The sequence below is a fragment of the Crocodylus porosus genome, unplaced genomic scaffold, assembly GCF_001723895.1.
Source record: "Crocodylus porosus isolate Cpor-Errol unplaced genomic scaffold, CroPor_comp1, whole genome shotgun sequence".
In the NCBI taxonomy this organism is placed as follows: Eukaryota; Metazoa; Chordata; order Crocodylia; family Crocodylidae; genus Crocodylus; species Crocodylus porosus.
Genome location: NW_017728918.1, coordinates 66,290,529 through 66,313,486, shown reverse-complemented (window position 1 = coordinate 66,313,486; position 22,958 = coordinate 66,290,529). Strand labels below are relative to the sequence as shown.

General features: G+C 40.5%; 1 protein-coding gene across 1 annotated transcript in view; it reads left to right on the top strand.

Annotated features, from left to right (window-relative positions):
• The window catches only part of SNAP91 (synaptosome associated protein 91), a 136,679-nt gene that overhangs the window by 45,720 nt on the left and 68,001 nt on the right, over positions 1-22,958 (top strand). The window contains exons 6-10 of the mRNA XM_019538166.1: positions 2,354-2,465; positions 6,536-6,642; positions 11,156-11,197; positions 18,243-18,313; positions 19,693-19,698. Of these exons, the coding sequence (XP_019393711.1) occupies positions 2,354-2,465; positions 6,536-6,642; positions 11,156-11,197; positions 18,243-18,313; positions 19,693-19,698 (338 nt within the window). The remainder of the gene's footprint in view (positions 1-2,353; positions 2,466-6,535; positions 6,643-11,155; positions 11,198-18,242; positions 18,314-19,692; positions 19,699-22,958) is intronic.

Sequence of the window (22,958 nt, the reverse complement as noted above, 5' to 3'; positions counted from 1 at the left end):
GCTTTATTTTAACTATGTGCTCCCGTGCCAAGCCCAGCACATGCCCAGAAAAAGCATCGTGTTGGACCTGGCTTGCCCAGTGTCTGTATAGATTGGGTGCTTTAGCATGGCTTTTTTGGCGCTTTTATCTAATAGCTGATTGACTCAGCTTTAGAGAGAAATGCTGAAAAGCCCTGCTGAAGTGCCCAGTCTATGCAGATGCTATGGAGAGAGGTCAAAGTAACACCATGCTGCTGCTTCTGGTAAAGCACCTTTTTTAATGTTTGCAAGCAAGCAGCCTAAGAGTTCATAATCATAGTATTTATGGGCTAAAATTTAAAAAAATCTAAAATTCCACTCCTAAGCACTTTGAGGTAGGATTTTAAGTCTTATAGTGATTTAAAAGCATGTATCTCATTTTGCATCTGCCGTTTGAAGTCAAGATGCCTCACAGTTTTTTGGTTCTCATGCCAGTAGCAAATATATGATGGGGTACTTACCAGGTTTGTGTTTGGTATCACAGTAAGGTTAAGACTCTCTGAACTGTTCTCTCACTAGAAAAATAAGCGTAATGTTTTAGTTTTTTTACTAATTCTCTGCTGCTTTTTAAATGAGGAGAGAGGGCATGGCTGGGAGTCGAGCAGTACAAGAAGGGGAATTTTTTTTTTTAAAGACAAGTTGACATCCCCTTCCTGCCCGTTTCCTCCCTAACTCTGGCTAGGAAGCCAAAACCTTTGGGCATTCTGAGAGCTGCTGTAATTAAAGTGCCACCATATCTCCTGTATCAGTGTCCCCACACTTACAAATGATGGTGGGCCTGCTTGAACTAAATCTTGTTCAATGAGCTTTAGTTCAAGTGCCCCTGTGATGCACAAGATGCAGGAGGTTGCTGGAGCATAGTAATTGCCACACTCCAGCAGCCTCAATTAACTTGAGTCTGCTCCGACGTGTTGGCATTCCAGCACCTCGGAGCAGCCTCTTCACTCATCTAGGGGTGCCCCTTGATTCCTGAGATTCAAATTTGTGGCAAGCAGCAGTGCATGCTTGCTTGTTTTCAACAAGATGCATGCTTTTTAGCAAGATGCTTAACTGGGGATGATTGTTTTTAAGGGGAATGTCTGAAAAAGCAACTACCTGGGCCTTACAATAGATGTATTTCAGCTTATGTCTTTTGGTATACTCTCTCTATTCAGCATATTCATGAATCACTTATTTCTAGAATTGTAAAGAGAGTCCGTTCTTGGGCATTAGCTTCTAATACATATATCAAAATCTCTGAAAGCATAATTTGCCCATGGATACTAGACTTTTGCATGTTCTGTCATGGTCCTTAAATGAACATGTGCCTATGAGACTCCTTAGTGAGCAACAAATTGTTTCATCATTGTAACAGTTGAGTACATTGCTCTGTAGCTATAGAATTGCTTTTAAGCTGTAAGTAGTAGCTAGTGAATATGCAAGTGCCCCATTCCTACATTCAGTAGACAAAGTGTGTAAGTGCCCTGTCCCTTCTAACTCCAGAAGTCATGTTCTATTACTAGGCTCAAAGTGGATGTTGGGTCTGCAGATTGTGCCAGATGTTTTTTTGGTTTGTGTTTGTTGTCGTTTTTGGAAGGGAGGAGCTGTGCTAGCTGTCAGGATTTGTGGTATATAACTAGACAAGGGGTCTTATATTTTTAGCTCTGTAGACACATTAGCTCCAACTTTCCCAAGGTATTATGTGATGTCTTTTTCCAGTTGCAGGTCTTTAAATGATATCAAGTATGTATAAGAGAGGAGGTGGGGGGTTTTGGGAATGGTTTTCATACCTATTGCTGGACCAACTGCACAGTTGGGAGAAAAGTTTTATGATTTCTTGGAATGGAGTATAGTTGTAAATGGAACAAACATGTTATCAGGTTTGGCCACTAGACAAGACACGGGGCAGAGTGGCAGATTAACTTGTTTAGACTTTTGTAAGCAGCAACTTTTTATAAGCAGCAACTTATTTTAGCAGATGTCAGTCCATTCATAGTATCTAATGAAGTAGGCTGTTGCCTACAAAAGGTTATCCATTTCTGAATGAGTTAGTCTCTGAGATGCTTCTCTGAAGACCTCAGGCTAACCAGGTGAGCCTGAAGCAGTGGCAGCTAACATTTCACTAACAGACACGGGAAAGATGAGAAGCATAGAACATAACTACTAAAATGGTGAAACAGATGTGAATTTAATTCCATTAAATAAAATAGAAGTAAGAACTTTCTAAGCATTCAAAGATCTCTAGTCTGCACAACTTACTGTTTCTTAGCAAAATGTTTCAGCAAATCAAATTGAAGCATATTGGGGAGAAGGTGCGCAGATCAATTGAAATAACTGGAGTTTTATTTGTGTGTAGGTTCATCCAAATGAACTGACAAATGGTGTCATAAATGCTGCATTTATGCTTCTCTTTAAAGATCTTATTAAACTTTTTGCTTGCTACAACGATGGAGTCATTAACTTACTAGGTAAGTTGTTTAAGATCTAATTTAAATTTTAAAGTTTAAACAGAATCCTTACTTCTCCTGAAGAAGTAAAGAAGTCTTGCAACAGCCTCTAATCAGGAAGACTTATCTAGCATGTATGAGGTCTTTGCATACTGGACAAGATCAAAACTTAATGAGGGAAATAAAATTTAAAGAAACTTAAAGACCGGACAGGTGACTTGTATTAATTAAAATAATGTACAGAAGACTAAGACTATTGACACTTCTCAAAATGTGTAGAATGCTCCATCAGTTTTGGGTTGTTCTTCAAGAACATACATGCTTGGCATAGCAGTCTGCCATTTGATCACACGAGAAATTTATGTACACATCCAGTATTTGTTGAAAGAGAAAACAGTCATGATCATAAGGTGGCCCTCCAATAATTAGATTCTATATATGGAAAATTTATAAACTTGTTATAATTTTCCACATTTAAAATCTAATTATTGGAGGTTTGCCTTAAGTTTGTCCCTTTTCTGCTGCTACAGAAGGCTGGGGAGAATCTTGGGGGCGGGGGGAGTCAAGTAGCCCCTTTCCTCTCTGCTTCCCCTCCCCAGCAGTCCCTTCCCCATCTCCTTACTGGACCCTGCTCTCCCTAAGTCTGTGGAAGTGAGGGGATGTTTGAAAACAATGACCTTGAAGTTAAGCATGGCTGTAGCAATTTGCATGTAGAACCCATACACTTAATACATCCAAAATTGGTATGTGTTACCTTTTTTAGGGAACTACTGCAGGTTTAACACACTTTTAGACAGCACTTTGGTACCTAGTTATATGTTATTAGTCCAAAGTCAAAGACTTGTCATTTACCGTATAGTTTATTGAGCTGGCCTCCATCATAGTCAACAGCATTTCATGCCATGGTGACTCCACAGCTCAGAACCAGCTGTGTGTGCATGTGTCTTCCAGATGTTTTCCCCATCCCCCTTTCTCAGCCTGTCGCACATGATTTAGTGTGTCCCCACTCTCCATGAGGTAAAGTCAAACCAGGTTGTCCTGCACTTAATCTGCATATAATTTTTTTGAGGATTCCAGGACAAGAATACTTGGTTCCAGTCATGAGTTGGGGGAGGGGCTAATTAGCACATGAATTCTTTGTTGAGGGGTAACAAAGGGATTCTGGGTGAACTGTTTGTGGTTCTATTTGATGATATTTGTCAGAAATTTAAGGCTGGTGAAGAAATGGGGAAAGAAAGGTCCAGCTCAGCTGTGGGAGTGAAGAGGAAGTTGAAATTATGCAGTGTAGTGGCTTACCGTGACTGGAAAAAAAGTCAGCACTGAGGAGGACTGTGCTCATTGGTCACTGCATCTACATGTGCATTAAGGCATTTTTTATAATGCACATTAAACTTAGTATTTCCAATGTGAGGTACTAAAGAACTATGCAGTAACTGGCTGACTCAATGTACAATAATGAATGTTCACAGCTTTTAAACGATGCTTAATGCACAGTAGCCTATTTTAATGTGCATTATCATAATTGCATGTTAATGCAATTAATGTTCAGTTTTTTTTTACATGACTCTTTAATATGCAGTTAAATAGGCTATTGTGCATTAAAGCTTATGTATAGACATGCTCACTATATATCTTATTTAGATGGTCTGCACTAACGTAGCCTTGTGGTAGGTTCCCATCAGCATGCTTGCCCAATGTGGGCTGTGTGTTTTATAGTCAAGTTTAGTGTTGGCTGCATTTAATCAGTTTCATAGCTGGTTTCCATTGCTGAGAACATGCTGCTTTTGGCGGCAGTTTAATGATAGATACTGTATCTATTAGTGAAGTTCCTTGTATGTGATTATGTGATATGGGGCTTTTTCCTATGTGCCAATTTGGGGGGGAAAACCTTTGTCTCGTATTTGAGTAAATATGAGGTGGGTATGGGTATATATGGAAATTTTGCAGGAATTGTCTGGTGCTAGGTGCACGTTGTTCTTCCCTAGGCTTATAGTTCTAAAGCACTTCATGGAACGCTATTGACATCTCACTTTTGGCTGGATTGTAAAAGAATGAATTAGAAACTTGGAAATCACTGGATTCTAAGAAGACTTGTCATATGTTCATTGGATTTTAATTAAAGTTAAACTAGAAGCACTTGAGTTTTGACACAGGTTTCTAAAGAAACTACTTGACTTCTAAAAGCAATAAAATAAAATGTCTGAGGCTTCACAGACTAAAGGTTTGTGATGCTACTGTTGGAGTCTTGGTGGAAATCAGGCGTTTTCTTTCAAAGGATAGTTATTTGGATAAATTGCTGAGATACTGGAACTTGGCAGTTACTTGTTCTGTACAATGAACCCAAAGCAAAACTTGACTGCAATTAAAGCAGCAAGTAGTTGAAATATTGTTAGTAGAGTATAATAGTATTGAGTTCTTGACCCCCTTAAAAAAGTATATTCATTTTTTTCCAAGCTTGCAAAGTAAAGTTCATTGTGGTAAAAGGAATTGTATGGAGGTAAAATCATGCGTGACAGGTGGCCTCTCAAATGGCAGGCCTTTTTATGATGATTTGGCTGAAACTGACCAAATGACTTAATTGGTACTTTTATCAACTTATTGAGCAGGTACAAAATGCAGAAGGCTTTGCAAACTGTACTAAAATAGTGGGGTGGGTATTTTTTAATAGGGCTATGCAAAGCTTTAGTTGCTGATTTTTGATTTGGGGGTGGGGATTTGGCGGTCAAATCTAATCAGGAGACCCATTAATCTCTCCGAATCAATTTGGAGAGCTTTGATGATTTGGCCTTAGACACAGCTTTATATGTTTGGTTTTTTTTCTATGTATCTTGACGTACCGGGCGCAGCTTGCAAACACTGAGAGGGTGGGGCGGATGGAGCATCCCATGGGAGCATGGGGGGGGTGGTCCCCCATGTGCTTGGCAGTACTTCTGGTCCACTTCTGGGTCTGCTGCCGAGCACATAGGGGACTCCTGCCCACACTCCCATGGGACACTCCATCTGCCCCACGCTTCAGCACTCACAAGCCGTGCCTGGTACCTCAAGGTATGTAGAAAAAAAACATATAAAGCTATGTCTATGGCGAAATTGCTGGGGGGGGGTTGTGTTTTTGTTTTTTTTTGTTTGTTTGTTCGTTTTGTTTTTTTTCAGAATAAAAATTGAATCTTCAATTCAGCTGGAACTGAATTGGGACAGTGATCCAAATCGGCTAATTGAATCGTTGTCCCCCAAATCATCAGGCCAAATCCAAATCAAATACTGCCCGCTTTGCACACTCCTATTTTTTTTTTTTTAACTCCTTCACTTAGATATTGCAGAATTGTTAGCTTCAGATAACTTTCTGTTTTCTGAGACATTGTATTTAATTTCTTTGTATGCACTCTTAATAAGGCTTCATGAGCTATTCATTAGATTTTTTTCCAATAATGTCTCTTCAGGCTAAAGAAACCTGCAACAACCCAATCCAAAAAGAACTGGGTGAAAATGCAAAGGAAATGGAACATTACTAAGTCCAAAGAATGCACTTTATTGCTAGAGATCAACTTTTACAGAGTTGTCTATAGTGTGCTTGATACACTTTGTACCTGTACTTATACTACTTCTCTAAAAGCTTTTCTTTTGTTGTTGTTTTTTGGTTAAAAAGGTAAATTTTAAAACATTTAGTATTGTGGTGAACAAGGGCTTTTAAACCAACTACAAAATTAAATCTTTCACAATGGCTCTTATGAGAAACTTAAGAATACTGTATCAGCAACTGAAATCCTATTGCTCTGATCATAAAAAGCTTGCTAATGTTCAAATGCCTAAGAAATGTACTGTAAAAATCATACAAAAGATGAAGTAGAGAAGCAAATATTTATACAAAATGCACTAATTTACTTAATAATGTCATCTATGGTTTTTTAAATTGCTGCATACCTAAATGGATGAGATCAGAGAGAAGCCTTGATAGTGTGCACAATCACTATAACGTGGCTGTTTGCGTGTGTGTGTGTGTGTATTTTTAAATGATGCTTTCAGTTAATTAAGTCAGTTCATATACAGTATTACTGTAGCTGAAGTTCTAATTGCTTATTTGATATTTCCTCTAGAGAAATTCTTTGAAATGAAAAAAGGACAGTGTAAAGATGCTCTTGAAATTTACAAACGATTTCTGACTAGAATGACAAGAGTATCTGAATTTCTTAAAGTTGCAGAGGTAAGTAATTTTTAGTCTTAAGTGCTAAACATCTGAAGAGAGGAGGGCATAGGGGTGTGAGGTAACATTTTTCTCCATATCAAACTAATAGTTGCATTAAAAAACTTTAATTTTATAAAAAAAATAAACCCTGATTATCTACATCCAAAAAGGAACTTCATATCTTTGCACCTAACATTTTAGAAGCCAAACTCCAGGAGTTGAATTGTAGTGGACTGATTTTAAGTACCTGAATTTCTCTATAGTGAGCCTCAAACACCAGTATGATGAATGAGGGGGAAGTAAATCAGGGTTAGAAGGTGATTATCCACCTCCCGTTGAAAGCTGGATCATTGTACAGAAAGGAATAAGACCTTTAAAGCTAGGTGGTTACAAGGAAGCCTGAGCCTGTAGACCAGTGATGAGGATAGTTACTGGTGATGGGGAGATCTGGGTTCCAGTCCTTGATCCAGTAGTGTTAATGCATTTTTTTTTTACCTAATTCCACTTGTTTTTAAATAACAATGAATAAGCAGTCTCTAACAGGGACCAGAACTCAGGACTCTGCTTTCCTCACCCCCTAAGGGTACTAGTTGGGGTACCATAGAATCATAGAAGTAGGGTTGTAAGGGACCTTGTAGATCTTCAAGTCCGACCCCCTGCCTGGGCAGGAGAAAAAACTGGGCTCAGATGAGCCCAGGTAGGCATCAAGCCTTCTCTTAAAGATCCCCAGGGTAGGAGCCAGCACCACTTCCCTTGGAAGTTGGTTCCAGATCCTAGCCTCCCTAACTGTGAAGTAGGTCTTACAGATGTCTAATCTAAACCTACTCTCCAACAATTTATGGCCGTTATTCCTTGTTATGCTAGAGGGCGCGAGGGCAAGCAAGGTCTCTCCCAAACCCTTCTGGTCCCCCCTAGTGAGTTTATAAACTGTCACCAGGTCCCCCCTCAACCTTCTCTTGTAAAGGCTGAACAGGTTCAGGTCCCACAGTCTCTCATTGTAGGGTCTGCCCTGCTGTCCCCAGATCGTTTGGGTGGCCCTCCTCTTAACCCTCTCCATGTTGTCCAATCCCTCCTGAAGTGGGGCACACAGAACTGGACACAGTACTCCAGCTGTGGCCTGACCAGTGTTGCATAGAGGAGGAGGATCACCTCCTTGGCCCTGCTAGAGATGCACCTGTGAATGCATGACAAGGTGAGGTTAGCCCTGCCAACTGTGACCTCGCATTGTTGGTCCATGTTCATCATGGAGTCGGTAATGACTCCAAGATCCCTTTCTGCATCCATGCTTTTAAGAAGGGAGTTTCCCGACCTATAAGTGTGCTGCTGGTTACTACTGCCCAAGTGTAGCACTCTGCACTTGTCAGTATTGAAACACATCCTATTTTTGCTAGCCCACCCCTGTAACCTATCCAGGTCTTGCTGCAGTCTTTCCCTTCCTACTAGCGTGCTCACCTCACCCCAAATTTTGGTATCAACAGGGAATTTAAACTGGTGCTTTTCACTCCATTGTCCAAATCGCTGATAAAGAGATTGAACAGCACGGGCCCAAGAACCAAGCCCTGGGGGACTCCACTGCCCATTTCCCCCCACGTTGAATATGACCCGTCCACCACCACCCTCTGAGTGCGACCCTTCAGCCAATCTGCAATCCATCTGACTGTGTAGGCATCAATGCCACAGTCGCCTAGCTTTTTAATGCGGTTGGGGTGGGAGACGGTGTCAAAGGCCTTGCTGAAGTCCAGAAAGACTACATCCACAGCAACACCTGCATCCAATGCTTTCGTGACCTGATCAAAAAAGGCGATCAGGTTCGTCTGATATGACCTGCCCCTAATGAAACCATGCTGGTTGCCCTTGAGCATCATCTCTGAGGCCGGCCCATCGCAGATGTGCTCCTTGATGATCTTCTCAAAGAGTTTCCCTAGGATTAAGGTAAGACTGATGGGCCTATAGTTGCCCGGGTCCTCCCTCCTCCCTTTTTTAAAGATGGGGACCACATTGGCTATCTTCCAATCATCTGGCACCTGGGCCGACCACCACGAGCGCTAGTAAAGCCATGCCAAGGGCCCTGCAATAACCCCTGCTAGCTCCCTCAACACCCTGGGGTGGAAAGCATCTGGACCCACTGAGCTGAACACGACCAGCCCCTCCAGAAGCTCTCTAACCCGGTCCTCCCCAACCTGAGGTCTGGAGGCGTTCCCTTCGAGTCTGTCTTGCATCACGGTGGGGAAGTCCTGGTCCCTGCACGAGAAAACAGAGGTGAAGAATTGGTTAAAGAGGTCTGCTTTCTCCTCTGGTGCAACCACCAGATTGCCCAGAGGATCTTGAAGGGGCCCCACATTTCCCAGTTCTTTCTTCATCCTTCCTATATATTTGAAAAAGGACTTTTTTTGTTATCTTTGATTTTGGACACTAGTCCTAGCTCTGTCCACCTTAGCTTTCCTGACAGCCCCCCTACAGGCCCGAGCAGAGGAGGTATACTCCCCTTTGGAGATACCTTTTAACTGCACGCAGACTGTTGCATTTCTCTCTGCATATTGGCTCTGCTTCTTAACAGATAGGCAGGCATTCTCCATCCCATCTCCAGGTGGTTAGGACATTTTCTCCTGGCTGCAGAAGAGAAGGATTTGACTTGACTTTCATCGGATGTGTAACAATATGGCTGAGTTCCTTGGGAAGTAGCAACTTGCAGTTGTTTGCACATCCAGTGGCACAATTGTACAGCTGTAGTTGCAGCCTTCTTTCTGCCCCTCCAAGTCAGTGCCCAGGACACCTACCCCAGTCACCCACCCTAGTTATCCTGCTGCTTGTGGTATAGCCACTCAAGTATGTACTGCTAGTTGATGTGACTTTGAATGGAAGCCTGGAGAGGGTGTAGAACTGAGAACTGGAAAATACTGTTTATAGAGATACAATGCAGTTCTCTGTGGTGGCAGATGACAGAACAAGGAGCAATGGTCTCAAGTTGCAACACAGGAAGTTTAGGTTGGATATTAGCAAAAACTTTCTTAGTAGGAAGGTGGTGAAGCAATGAAACGGGTTACTTAGTGAAGTGGTGGAATCTCCATCTTTGGAGGCTTTTAAGGCTTGGCTCAACAGCCCTGGCTGGAATGATCTAGGTGGGAATGGTCCTTCTTTGAGCAGGAGGTTGGACTAGATGACTTCCAAAGGTCTCTTCCAGCCCTGATTTTTTTTTTTTCTATGATTTTATGTTACCTGCAGATAAGCTTGTAGTGCAAGGGTGTTTAGGAGCAGACAAGTAAGCATGACAGTCAATAATAAAAACCTCCTGCTACATGCACTGGTTTTTTGGGTTTTTTTAAAAGCTCTTGTAATCTTTCTTTTAAGTAGTGGGTTTAGGAAGGGAGATGATATTTGTCAGACCAAGCAAGTATCTTCAAATATCTTGAAAAACCTCACCCTCAAAACAATGAGCAGATGTTTTAAAAACTAAGCCAAAGGTTGTTGGCAACAAGATCACAGGAATAAGATGCTAGCAGTTATTGTATATTCACTCTTGCTCTCACTCGTGTGCTACATTTATGACTCTGTGAATGGGTTAATCACGTTATAAATAGTAACCCAGCCACATCTTAAAAACAATTTTAGGGTGTGATAATACAATTAGTGAATAAAGTTGATACACAAAATGCACAACAACTTTGTGGCATGTATCTAAGCCTTAAATTGAATGTGTGGCCAATTGAGACTAGCCCCTGACAGATCCTGATGCTCAGCTTCATGTCAGGATCCAGCATGAGACAGCCCAAGGGCCAGGGACACAGCTGTCCCAGGGTTCCTGGGCACCAGGATCTTTAGAACTCAGTTTGCTACCCAGATAAGTGGCACACAGGGTTTTAACTCTGCCCCAGAGGCATGGGGTCCCCAGGATTGGACTGTAGCAACCTGATCCCAGGGTTTCCATGCCCCACAAGTCAGAGCTGAACCTTCAGTTGGGATTTTGATGATTTTTCAGATTCTGGTTTGAACCCTAGTCCCAACAAACAAAGTTAATTGTCAGCACCTGGATTTTAACTTGTTGGTACAGGGAGAGCCCATAATCATGATCTCAGGCTTCCCCTGTGCTGATAAGCAAGGTGTAATAGGAACCTAATCCTCAATCCAGAAATTGCATGTCCTGCCCCATGCACATGCCAAAAGGCTGGGAAGTAGGAAAATAGGAATATCTCCGATAAGCTAAAGAGGCTTAACCTATGCAGGACCTCCTTCACTATTTCTGTAAAACCTTTAAGATCTGCATTCAGTTAGCCCCTGTGTGGCTCCTACTCCAGCTAGCTAATACAGCTCTCTTGGACTCCTTTGTGAAAGGAATGCTGCAGTATTTTGAAGATGGTGGGATGATTTCTGTAAATAGACTAAACTCTGCATAACTTAAAAATAAAATTTCTCATGGGCAATATAGCTGAAAAAGAAATTTGTGATTTTTAGTAACATCTATATGTCTGTTGAGATGTATGAATATTGGCTTCTCAAATCTATTTTTAATTATTTTTTTTTCTTTTATCCACAGCAAATTGGAATTGACAAAGGGGATATTCCTGATCTCACACAAGTAAGTTTTCTTGCATGTTGCTTTTAAACTCCTGTAGTGAGGACTAAACTAACACAGCACCAGACATAAGTCTGACATTTCACAGGCAACCTTGTAGTGTAAACCCTTTGAAATGTTTTTCAAATGCAAAAAGAAGGAACTTACAATCTATCAACCTTTTTGGCAGACTGATCTTAGCCTGTCACTTGATCCCAGTAGACCAATTTCATCACAGTTCATGGACTTAAAATTAGTCATTGGATAACAAAAAAGTGCTCCCCATTTTTCTTTCTTTTGCAAGTGTAAATAGAGTCCAGAAACTGAGATCTTTTGTGTTCTGTCTATTACAAAATAATCACCTCTAACAGTTTTGGTCCAGAGATGCAGAAGAGATAAGGGCTGCTATAATGATAAATAAGGGTATGTTAAAAGTAACTGTTATCATATTGCTAGTCTGACTAAAAGCAGCAAGTTTTTATTTTTTTTCCCCTTCCTTTCTTTAATACTAATGGTTAGGTGGCCCAAATGCTTTTGGTGGAGCTAACCACCTTACAATAATTGAAAAAGTTATTGTGATGTTTTAAAGATATTTAATAGTATCACTAAATATTTTCAGCCTTTTTTTTTTTTTTTTGACTGCCTTTTTTGTGTTGAGCTTTACATGTAACTTTTCATTATTGAAAATGGAACATTTGAATACCATCTTTTAGATTTCCAATTTAATATTGCCCTTTGCCAAGTGGCACAAAGTTGACCAAACTCAGCGGCAATTAAATATTTATATGGATACAAAAAGGCTTGCTAATAGATTGTGAGGAACAACATATTCCTATCGTCTGCAAGCAATTATTTATAATTGGGTCTTCAGTAGAATAGTTTTTGGTTTGTTTTTATTTATTCCAGTTAGTTTACTAGTTAAAACTCTGTTTAGATTCATACTGTTTTAAATGTCTTGCTCTTGAATTAGCCTTTTTTATGGCAGGAGCCTAAGCTGAGCTATGGCTGCTAGAGTTCATTGGAAGCCCCAGCATTGAAGAGCACTCATTTTGAATACATTCCTCAGTGTCGTTAAGCTTCTGAAGCCTTCTAGAAAGCCAGGACTGTGTGAACACCTTGTCCAGCAGCACTGAACATGCAGAGCCAAAGTTGTAAAAAGGCAGCATGCCACATCTCGACCTTCTCTAACAAAGTACAGGCCGTAAGTCAGGGTTACCCATTCATCTTTTGCCTGACATCTGGTTCCAAAGATGTTTAAGTTAAGTACATGGGCACAGAGACAGCCAGTTGCACTAGCATAGCAGGAAGAAACTCTTGAGAGAGCACCTGGCCAATGTCCCTCCCTATGATAACAGAAACCTTTATCAACCCCTTGCACAGACTGCAGCATTTGCTATTCCTAAACAATCCCAGCCAGATTCCTGGCCAGCCTCTCTTCTTGCAAACCTTTGGTGAAGAAGATTCTAAAACTTGTTCCATTGTTCTGTTATTCTAGTTGGGAAGTGTTTTTTGGGGGTTTTTGTGTGTTTTTTAAACGAGCCTGAAATACTTTTTGCTGTAATACAAACTCTCATTATCACACTTTCCCTTTTTACCATGGGAGAATGAGAACAGTTTTTTCTCCCCATCCTGTTCCATCTCCTTTTCTATAAAGCAAACTATCTCTGTTTCTTTTTATTCTGCCCGCTCCCTCCTTCAGTCTGTTATGGCTTGCATTACAACCCCTTACCTCTGTTTTACCTCTGGAGTCACACCAGTTTCTATAATCTTTCTTTAAAATATGGCTTTAACTGGATAGCTGGGGACACGTTGGAGCCAATTAGTAGTAACATCACCTCCCATGACTCGCATACAGTACTTCTATTAGTGTTACCCAAAGTTGTCATGAGGTAAGCAAGTGCATGAAGCAGCAAGGTTATGTGGAACTTGTGATCCATTATACCTCTTGATCCTTCTCAGAAGCACTACAGCAAAGCCAGCTATTCCCCCATTCTGGATTAGTGCATTTGCCTTTTTTCTTTCCTGTGTTGTAAATTTCATTTATTTTTATTCTTAGATAATTCTGATTTTTTTTTTTTTTATCAGGATGCCTTCAGAATTTAATCCTGCCCTCCAAAATCTTCACAATCCCTCCTAGTTTCATGTCTAGTCAGTATGCTTTCTATCCCTGCACCTAAGTCATTTAATAAAGTGTTAAAAAGAACTGGATCCAGAACAGACCTTATATAACCTTGCTTACAAGTCTGACATCAGTCCATTTAATAGTTTGCTTGTGATTATTCAACTACTTTATATATTCCTATAATCAGAGGTGACCTGAGCAGGGGCAGCCCATGCAGGGCCCTGGACCTGAAGAAGCTGCCACCGCCATTGGCAGCAGTGGTAGTAGCAGGAGAGGGGTGCGTAGCAAGTGGCTGGATGCAGAGCCACCGCTCCACCCAGCTCCGTGCCACCGCTGCTCCATGGGGTCCCCCAAAGAGCCGGGCCCAGGGCAGTCTCCCCAATTGCCCCCACCCTACCGCCCCAGAATGGCCCCACCTATAATGGTAATTCTCTTAAGATGGAATAATGTAGGACTGTCAGAACTCTTACTAAAGACTAAGTTTATTTTTATGTCTACTGTATCTCCTTATCCACCAAATCAGCTATCTAACTAGATTAATTAACAGCTCATGATAAACCAATTTTTTCATCTCCATGTTGGCTGGTGATGATCACTTCAGATATTTACAAATGAATCTTAGTTTTCTGTAATAACTCTTCACCAATATCAAAGGTAGGCTGACTGGTCTAAGCTATGTAGGCCCTCCTCTTTTTCCTGCTTAAAATAAGGGCCTTACTAACCCTTTACAATCCTTTGGGTCTTCTTACTTGAGGATTTAGGGACACTGGGAATAAATATTTGTTGAGTTTTATTGGTTGGTTTTTTTTTTAGCAACCCTGGGATTAATGAAGTCACTCTGACTCATTCATTGTCACTTGTATGCTCACATTACTAACCACCATTCAATTTGGTATCTGTTTCTAGAATTGGAAAGCATCAAACCTGAGAGTTAACTCTTTCTGTAGCTTGGTTTTAGCTTTTTAATCACTTGGGTTCAGAAAGAAGTCACTGAAAATTTGAAATGGATATCTTTAGCTGCTAGGGAATTTGAGTGTTACTTATTGGACAACTAATAATGCAGTGCTTCTTAGCTGGAGGGGGACTGCTAAGGAAGACTTGAGTGGTGGTGGGGGAGGGAAGGGACCCTATTACCAAGGTCCCACCAAAGATGAATCTCGCTGTTACAAACCTGTCTGCAGGGTACCCCCTGAGCTTTGAGTTTCTCTTCACTGTCCCATTGCTTGTACCAAGGAACAAATTGAGGTTTATCCTGGGATACCTTCTTATCTCCACAAGCCTGCACTCCACTCCCTTTTACTTGGCCTCATGGCTGGAGCAGGGGAATTTCTGCAAGTTACAAGTGGCTTCCCTTTGGGTTGTGAAAAAAAAATAGGTCCCCTTGTTAGCTTGAAATACCATTTGCCCAGAGATGTCTCTTTTTTTGATTGTCTGTAGTAAAGAGTTAAAACAGCAGAAGGCTTTTCTATATAGGAGAAAATAATTATACAAAAGAAACTGTCCATAAGTTTGAAAACAAAACAAAAAGACAAATTTAGCCTCTCATCTGACTACTGCCTAGTTCTTCAGAGAGACCTGCCATTACTTTCAGAGGTTAGCCTTCCTGCTGATCCTACCAGCCCTGACTGGTGGGGACCTGGACTCCTAAAGCCTGTGGGTAGCCTGAAGACATCTCACAAATGGCCCTTAAAATACCTCCAAGCCAGCCCCCACCCTCCCCATTCATCATGGTTCTGCTTACTCACAGGTCATAGGATTCTCCAGATCTTTCTTGCCTCTTCATGGTACCTGGAGCACCTTTCTGCTGTTGTGCAATTTTTTTCCCCGTTACAAGTATAACTTGCATACCTATCCCACTAGTGACCCCTTCTGTCTGTGATTGGGAGTGGGAGTTGCCCTTGTCCCAGAGCACAATGGCAAGAGATACTTAACAGTTTTGCCTATTACCTTTTCCTTAAGTGTGCTTTCCTTGACTCTTTTTACTAAACCCTGTCCAAAACCATGTCAAAAAGTATATACAGACAGCATAACGTAATCTGTGCAGTGATAAGTGACAGAAATAGATACAGTATAACACTGGCTTTTCAGTGAGTCCAAACACACCATATCAGTACAGCAAACACAAGAACATCTACCTGATGCTCCATGAACATCTCCTGATCCCCAAGATTTGGTGGGATTTATTATGCTTACTATTCAGTAACCAAGGTAGCTTTTGGATATATTTTTAACTGCCTCAAGAATTCCTAAATAGTAAGTGAGTGTTGGTAGGATGCTGCTAGACCTTTATTGTCAACACATTTTCAATGTGAGAGTAAAATCGTTCTGAAATCTTGGAACTCCTACAGAAATAGGTTCAGGACTAAAATTGTCTGCTTTGGCTAGATAAATACTTTCTTGTTTAGCTTTTAAAAAGCTAGCGCAGTACATATACTGTGGATTGTACATTGGCAAGTTTAAATTCTCATAAAGATAATCAAATAGAAATAGAAAATGTCTGTAGATAGAAAATGGAAATGTTACTGAGAGCATAGATAAGTAAAAACGGGGTGTAGCCACACAGATGCTTTACTGTGGAATAAACTAATTAGCTCTGCAGTAAAGTGTCATAGTCTACATGTGTGCCGGTATTAGAGTGAGGTACATTAATTAACTCCACTGTAAGATAATACTACTGGGGACAGTACGATCTTATGGTGGAGTCCTTAGATGTGTAGACTATGACAGGAACTGGCTGGGGCATGAGGGTGCTAAAGTGTGGGGGCTGCTTGCTGGCTAGCTCTGCACTGTAGTACCCTCATGCCCCAGCACCACCAAATGCCAACACCTGGAGCCTAGGGATGATCCCCCAGGTCCCCTGCCAGCCCAGGGCTGCTCTGCCTTGTTTCTAAGTGCTGCACTCCTGGGCAAATATGTAAACGCTGCATCCAGGAGAAGCTGACTCCAGTGCAAACTGTACCGTAGCCTTTCATTAGATTAGTCACTCATGTAGATGCACCCACTGTGCCACAAAATCTAAAATGCCCCCTCACTGTTCTCCATGGCTATAAAATTTATTGCTGTGTACCACCAATGAATAGCTTAGACAAAAACAAATATGTAAAGCTTAAGTCCTTTTTGCTTTTTAGCAAACTTTTATGGAGAGGGGAAGGAGGTTGGGGATGGTACAGGTAATAGTGTGTGGTTGAAGCCCAGAAGTTGCCAGTTCGAGGCCAAAGCAGAAGCGCTCATGGTGCAGACCTATCAGATTCTAGTGAATCTGTGAATTCTGCTAAATATCTTGTCACAAAGACATGATCAGGAAGGAAGGGAAGCCTTAATTTTTTGAGAGGTCCTGTATTCTCACTACTGGTAAGTTCTAGGAACTTTATTTCTTTAATGAGGTTATATATGAGAGCATGGGTGAGTATGGGGTAATATACATGCAACACTAAATGTTTGAATACCTCTAAAGTAGCATTCAACTTACTTATGTTTGAATATTAAACTCAATGACTGATTTTAATGGGAAAGTGATGTAAAGCCAAATGCTTCATGTTTTGTATTCTATATTGGAGTTATGTTACGTAATTTTTAAAGAAGTCTAAATACCGACTTTTATATACTATAGATTGTTATAACAGGAATTTTATTATGTAGACCTTGTAATAATTCATGTATCTTAAGTTACCTACTGAATTTCCCACTTTAGATTGGTGATGCAATGTAAACATGTCCTGAATTTTTTTTTTTTAGTTGGACATTCCAGAATTGCTCAGTAAATGTGCATATATTGGCAATAGCCGTTCAGTATTGGTGTCAAGCATGACAAATTGACTTTGATATTTGATGTGTGTACTTATTGTAAGATTAAAGACATTATTTATGAAAAACACCATAGGTATTGCTGTCAAGAGTTCTGGTTGATCTGAAAGACACTGATAATGAAAATTCCCCTTTTAAAGACTGTACCATTGATGAACCGGTAACTCTAATAAATACTGTTGTTCTTTACTATTGTAGCTTTAAAGGGTTTCCTCTTTGCTTGTTGATCTTATGAAAATCTACTTTTCTGGGCACCATTTTTTAATACTGGTGTACCTAAGGATGGTGTCACTTGTTTGTTTTTTTTAATTTCTCTCTCTACTTTTAACCACCATTGTAACAACAGCAAGTGCATACCTAGGGATTTTACCTGGCTACAAAAATATTTTTTTTCTTTTCTACCCTTCCCTCAATCAAATAGTTTACCAAAAAAAAGCATAATTTTGTTTCCAATGATGTGTAGCTGCCTAACTTCAGCTAATTTAAATTTGACTTATTTTATTTACTTCTTTACTAATTTAGGAGCAGTCAAGAACTGTAAAACCTAATGATTTTACATGAAAGTGGTCAGATATTAAAAAGAGTATTTTAAAAATATAATAAAGCTAGAGTGTTTCTCAATTTATACTTTCTTTTTGTTTATCAATTAATATTGCAACTTGAGCAATTAGTCACAAATAAAGACTGGGAATGATTTAGCTAAAAGCTAATGTGACTAGGAATTCAAATGAATAAGAGTTTGCACTGTGAAAGGTTGTTTAGTTGGTTTTGTTTTAGTTTTTAAAATGTAACCTCTGGATGCCTGTGCTGCTGTTTTAATGTCCAAAACACACGGTCTCAAAGCATGATGAGCATACTCTTCAACTTAGAGTGCTACCTAGTAAAGAAAAAAAGATTGCTGTAATTTTTGTGAGTATGTACTTCAGTAATTCAAACAAAATTGCTTTCTTGCATTGATTTATTTCTAGCATGGAAATGCACTTTCTTTTACACAAGGGTGTGGATTCATAAGCATGCAGATAATTGGTTAATAATAGTTCAGGGAAGAAATTAAATTGATCTGATGACCTTAAGGATCCAATCATGTCATGCATCTAAAAAGGAAATGTACACCATGGTTTCTCTTTCTCTTTCTATTTCAAGGCTCCCAGCAGTCTCATGGAGACTCTCGAGCAACATCTAAACTCCTTGGAAGGAAAAAAACCTGGCAATAGGTATGCACAAAAAACAGTGCGGTCTTTACACACAACACAGTTTACCAAGCCAAAAGTAGACTCATCACGAGCCCAGCCAGCATCTAGTTCTTTCTTCTTTTTACCCCTCCATGCAAGAGCAAGTGGGATAGAGCTAACACTTGCTCCTATCTTCAAGAGCACTACTAGAACATTGGTTTTCTTTAATTCCCCTGGGTACTAGAGAGCATTTAAATGTGGTAACTCTGGAAGAGTACTAAAAAGGGAAATGGTCTGTGTTTTTATGAGGGTAGGGTGGGTAATCTCTAAATTGGACCTTTGGGAGAATGGCAGGATTTCTTTCTGCTTATCTCTGTACATTTTATCATTGTTGGATTAAGATAGACATGGCATAAATTGAAGAAACAATGCTGAGGTTCCACAGCATGTAGTACTTAGGCCCCTGGCAGACAATCAGTTAAAGGTGTGAAGAGATCGGACCTGTGATCCCAACAATCATGCATTTTGTCATGCTTATACATGCATGGCAAGAGGCACAATTGTGGAATGGGGAATCAGATCCCAATCATGCCATATTGCTGTTGCAGAGGGAGCCCAAGATCGTGATCCTAGGCTCGCCCTGCATCAGCAAATAGCAAGCTAGTCAGCTGACTGGGGCTCCTAGCCTCCAGGATCCATTGGAGTCAAGGGCTCTGACAGGATTCTGAGGCTAGGAGCCTGATTAGCTGATCAACCTGGCTTACGCCTTCAATGTGTATGGTGGCATTCAGCCACAAAATTGCTATACATACTTTTGGATAATAACTTTGTGGCTTATTCCCTGTTTTATCACACCATTAATTGCTTGAACATGTGGCTGGGTTACTAAGTGCAATGTTTGCCAGGGCCTTGGCTTACTTTCCTTTACACTTTGACCATGCAAGCAATAACTTTCATCCTTTGTTTTTAAGATCCTGTGACTAATGCTTGCAAATATAATTCTGCTTTGACATTGGCCAATCAAATATAATTGGAGACATTACCTTGTCATTATTTTATTTACATTTTCATCATAGATGTAGCATCCATTATGAAGTCCTATTTAGCCAGCATCACAGTTCCCTTAACATCTCTTTGTTTACAGGATCAGCTTAAATGTTGTAGTTTTGTTTTTGTGGGGCAGTTTAAAAAATGAAGCCATTTATATACGCACATCAAAAGGTAGTAGAATTAAATTAACTGTTTTTGCTTTGCTGTTGGGAGGAGGGACTTATTTCAGGGAAGAATAAGTTATAATGGTTTTATTGCCCCTAACTAGATGTTTACTTTGTCTGTTTTATTTTTTGAGATTTAAAATTGAACTGCAGTTAACATGCTTTGTCTCTGTCTTTGTATGTCTGTGGCTTGCTTTGCAATTTTAGTGAAGGGTAAGTGTATACCTACATCTCTTGCATATTGTTTTGCATACATACATGAAGTCCTTATTGAGGTGGTTTATTTCTAATTCATCTTTTTTTTTCCCTCACTTCTACCTAACACCTTTATAGTTCTAGTTTTTTAACATTCTCCCTTCCTCTTCCCCCAATACTTTGTTGATCAGTTTCAAAACTGTGAATCCTAGGCAGAGATGTGGGTTTCCTGGAAAATGTTGAGTTGGAAAATTTTCCAATACCCTAAACAGAGCGTGATCTGACTTAGCATGTTTATTTGACTTTTATTTGGTAAACACAACTAAAAAAAAGTAGCCCCGTGTTAATTTCGTGTCCCAATAGCTACAAGTATTTGAAATTTAAATATTTGATTGGGGGGAAAAAAATTAAATACAGCACACTTAATGTGGTTTAAATGTTATATTCAAAGTTTTGTGGAAAGAAATTATTTTATTGGAATACTTGTAAAAATGAAAAGACAATACACAATAGCATGTACTTCCCTTGCATTGTTTGTTTAAATTTAAGAAAAATTACAAAAGCACTGAAAATCGTTGACACACTAATTTTAGCACACCCAAAACTGTGTGTGATATGCTGTACTTGTCCATTCATCTGCTTCAACAGTTTAACTCTCTTCCACTGAGGTCATTGAAACTGGAGGTGCCACACTGTCACTAGCTGTAGAATTGCTTGCACTATTTATTAGTTCCATTTCAGAATTGGATTGAGGCAAATTTGATTTCAGAACTACTTGAACCACATTCTCTTTCCCTAAAGTATGATTTTTACTAATGAGTCTATGGGCAAGGACAGCTTATCACACTGTATCTTCTTCACTAATTGTGCCTCTAACTGATTCTCCAGAAGCAAGAGATTTTGAGAAATGGAAACAAGCTTAGCAGTTCGTTCATTTGGTAATCTATTCTTTTTTTTTTGTCTTGCTTGAGCTGAACGCCTTCCAGTTCCGTTCCCAAGAAGCTACTGCTGGTGGAATGCTTAGGTTCCTTAGAGCAGGGGTTTTCAAAGTTTAGGGGGTTTTTTTTATGCCACAGCCTGTAAGTGGCCGTGACCTGGCAAACCGCAGCCCGGTAATCACAGCTGACCACGGCCAGAATTTCCTTCCAGCCAGCAGATGGGTAAGGATACCCCTACACCTCAGGCAGGGGGGTGGGCCAAACCCTGTGTTGCCGTGGGCCCTGCAGAAGGAGCTGTGGCCTCTCCACCTGGCTCTGGGGGGCTGTGGCTTGCTGGTCCGCAGACGCTTCCGGTCCAGCAGCCAACTGTGCTGCGGACCGGCAGCTGACCCGCTGCAGCCCAGGGATTGAGAACCCCTGCTTTAGTAATCCTCGACAACAGTTGAGTGTTATGATATCCCTTCCACCATGTGAGAGGAGACGCATTCTCTGCTGCCTGCAAAATAATGTCTTTGCTCCAGAGTTCTTCTTTTGTGTGATACTTAGCTATTTCATTGATGTTGGAGACATTTTTAGCTACTTGTATCGAGAGCAGTAGATAATTCATCTTCTGATTAAATATTGTCCTTTGTGTTGAGGATCCAAAAGGCTTGCTGCCAGATGAACTGGATGAGAGCAAAACTCAGATCTCTTGGTAAACATATGTTTTGCTACTACTTCTTTGGATAGAGGTGAAGAAGGCAAAAGCTCAGTTAGATTTTCATTCAGTTGCCTGAATATCTCTGGAATATTTGAAAGGCTTGGTGTATCTCCTTCAAGTTTCTTGATAGCCACTGAAACTGGTAGTAGCAAATTGAATGCTCCTTGAACTTGAACCCAGAACACATCGTTGCTGAGAATCTGCTTCCGAATGTTCATGGGAATAATCTGGGAAACTGTCATCTATGGAAGCACACTGTAAACAGTTCTTTGTGTGCAGCAAGCTATGTAAACACTTTGTAGCCAAGCCCCATCTAGTTTCTCCTTGCAATAAAAGTGCACTTTCCTTCCCCTGTGCTTCTCTTTCTATAACTTCAAAGTCTGATTTAGCAACATGATGATTGCTGAATGCCTTTGCAATTGCTTGCCAGCAGATTCAACCCATGAGCAAGACAACCAAATACTATTATATGAGGATACTTTTCCTTTAATATTTGCCATGCAGCTTTCATGTTACTCACATTCTCAATTACAAGAGCTTGTACCCTGGAGGGACCTGCACCTTCGATCTCTTCACTCCAGTAATTTGGCTATGTATTTATCCAGATGACGAGATTTGGTAGCAATTGCTTTCAGGAATATTGGTTTAGGTGTTGCTAACTGGGGCTGTGTGAAGCTTTGGTAGCCAGTTTGATTTGGAGGAGATTCAGCCTGATTCAGTAGCTGAATCTTCGAATCAGAATCAAATCAGGAGACCCATTAAAAAGTCTGAATCAATTCAGAAGGCAGGCTCTCAGAAAACAGAAACTGAGAAGGAGCAGGGGAAGACTGCTCTGATATTGATATCTGTATCTGGTCAGTGACTGTGATCTTTCCTGAGTTTCCTTCCAAACACAGTCCTCTGGGGGGGGGGACACAGAAACAACTTATAAGGCCGTGTGTGAAGTGATCTCTGCCTTTTGTGAGCTGTCTCTCTTGGGCCAGCAGCATCTGAAAGTCTCTGGCTTGCTGTCTAGTCTCTCTTCTGTGTTTTCCCTGCCAGTGGGTCATCACTGTGCAGGAAAACACAACACATTACAGATATACACATTTTGCAGCACGCCAAACATGATGAAGCATGCTGGAAAGGCAGGTGCCAGGTCTTCTGGCAGGACAGAGAGAGAGGGAGCAGAGGGAGAGCTGTGAGTTCACTTCCTCCCCGCCCCCAACCTTCTTTCCTGGCAGCAATAAGTCTGCTACTGCTAGTGGGAGCAAGGAGGTGGGAGCAGTGTCTGCACCACCAACACCACCACTAACCAACAGCAGCATGACATTCTCCACCCCAATTTCAGTTCCCAGCATGAGTCTTTCAGTGCCTTGAATTTTACTGTAATGATGCCCCACACTAGGTTTTTGGGTTTTTTTTTTCCTGATTAGGCATGATTATGACTACTTCAAAGCAAAAGCACTAAAAAAACTAACAGATCTTATGCAAATATTTCCAACTTCCCCAACTCAAGAAAAGAACTGCGATGCTGCTCTGTGTGTTTGCTAAACTAAAAGTGAAACAAAAATTAATCACAGTTTTTTAGTTTTGATTTTGCTTTCACTTGCAGTCTGAGATGAAATAAAAATTTTAGCTTTGGTTTTGATTTGACCTTC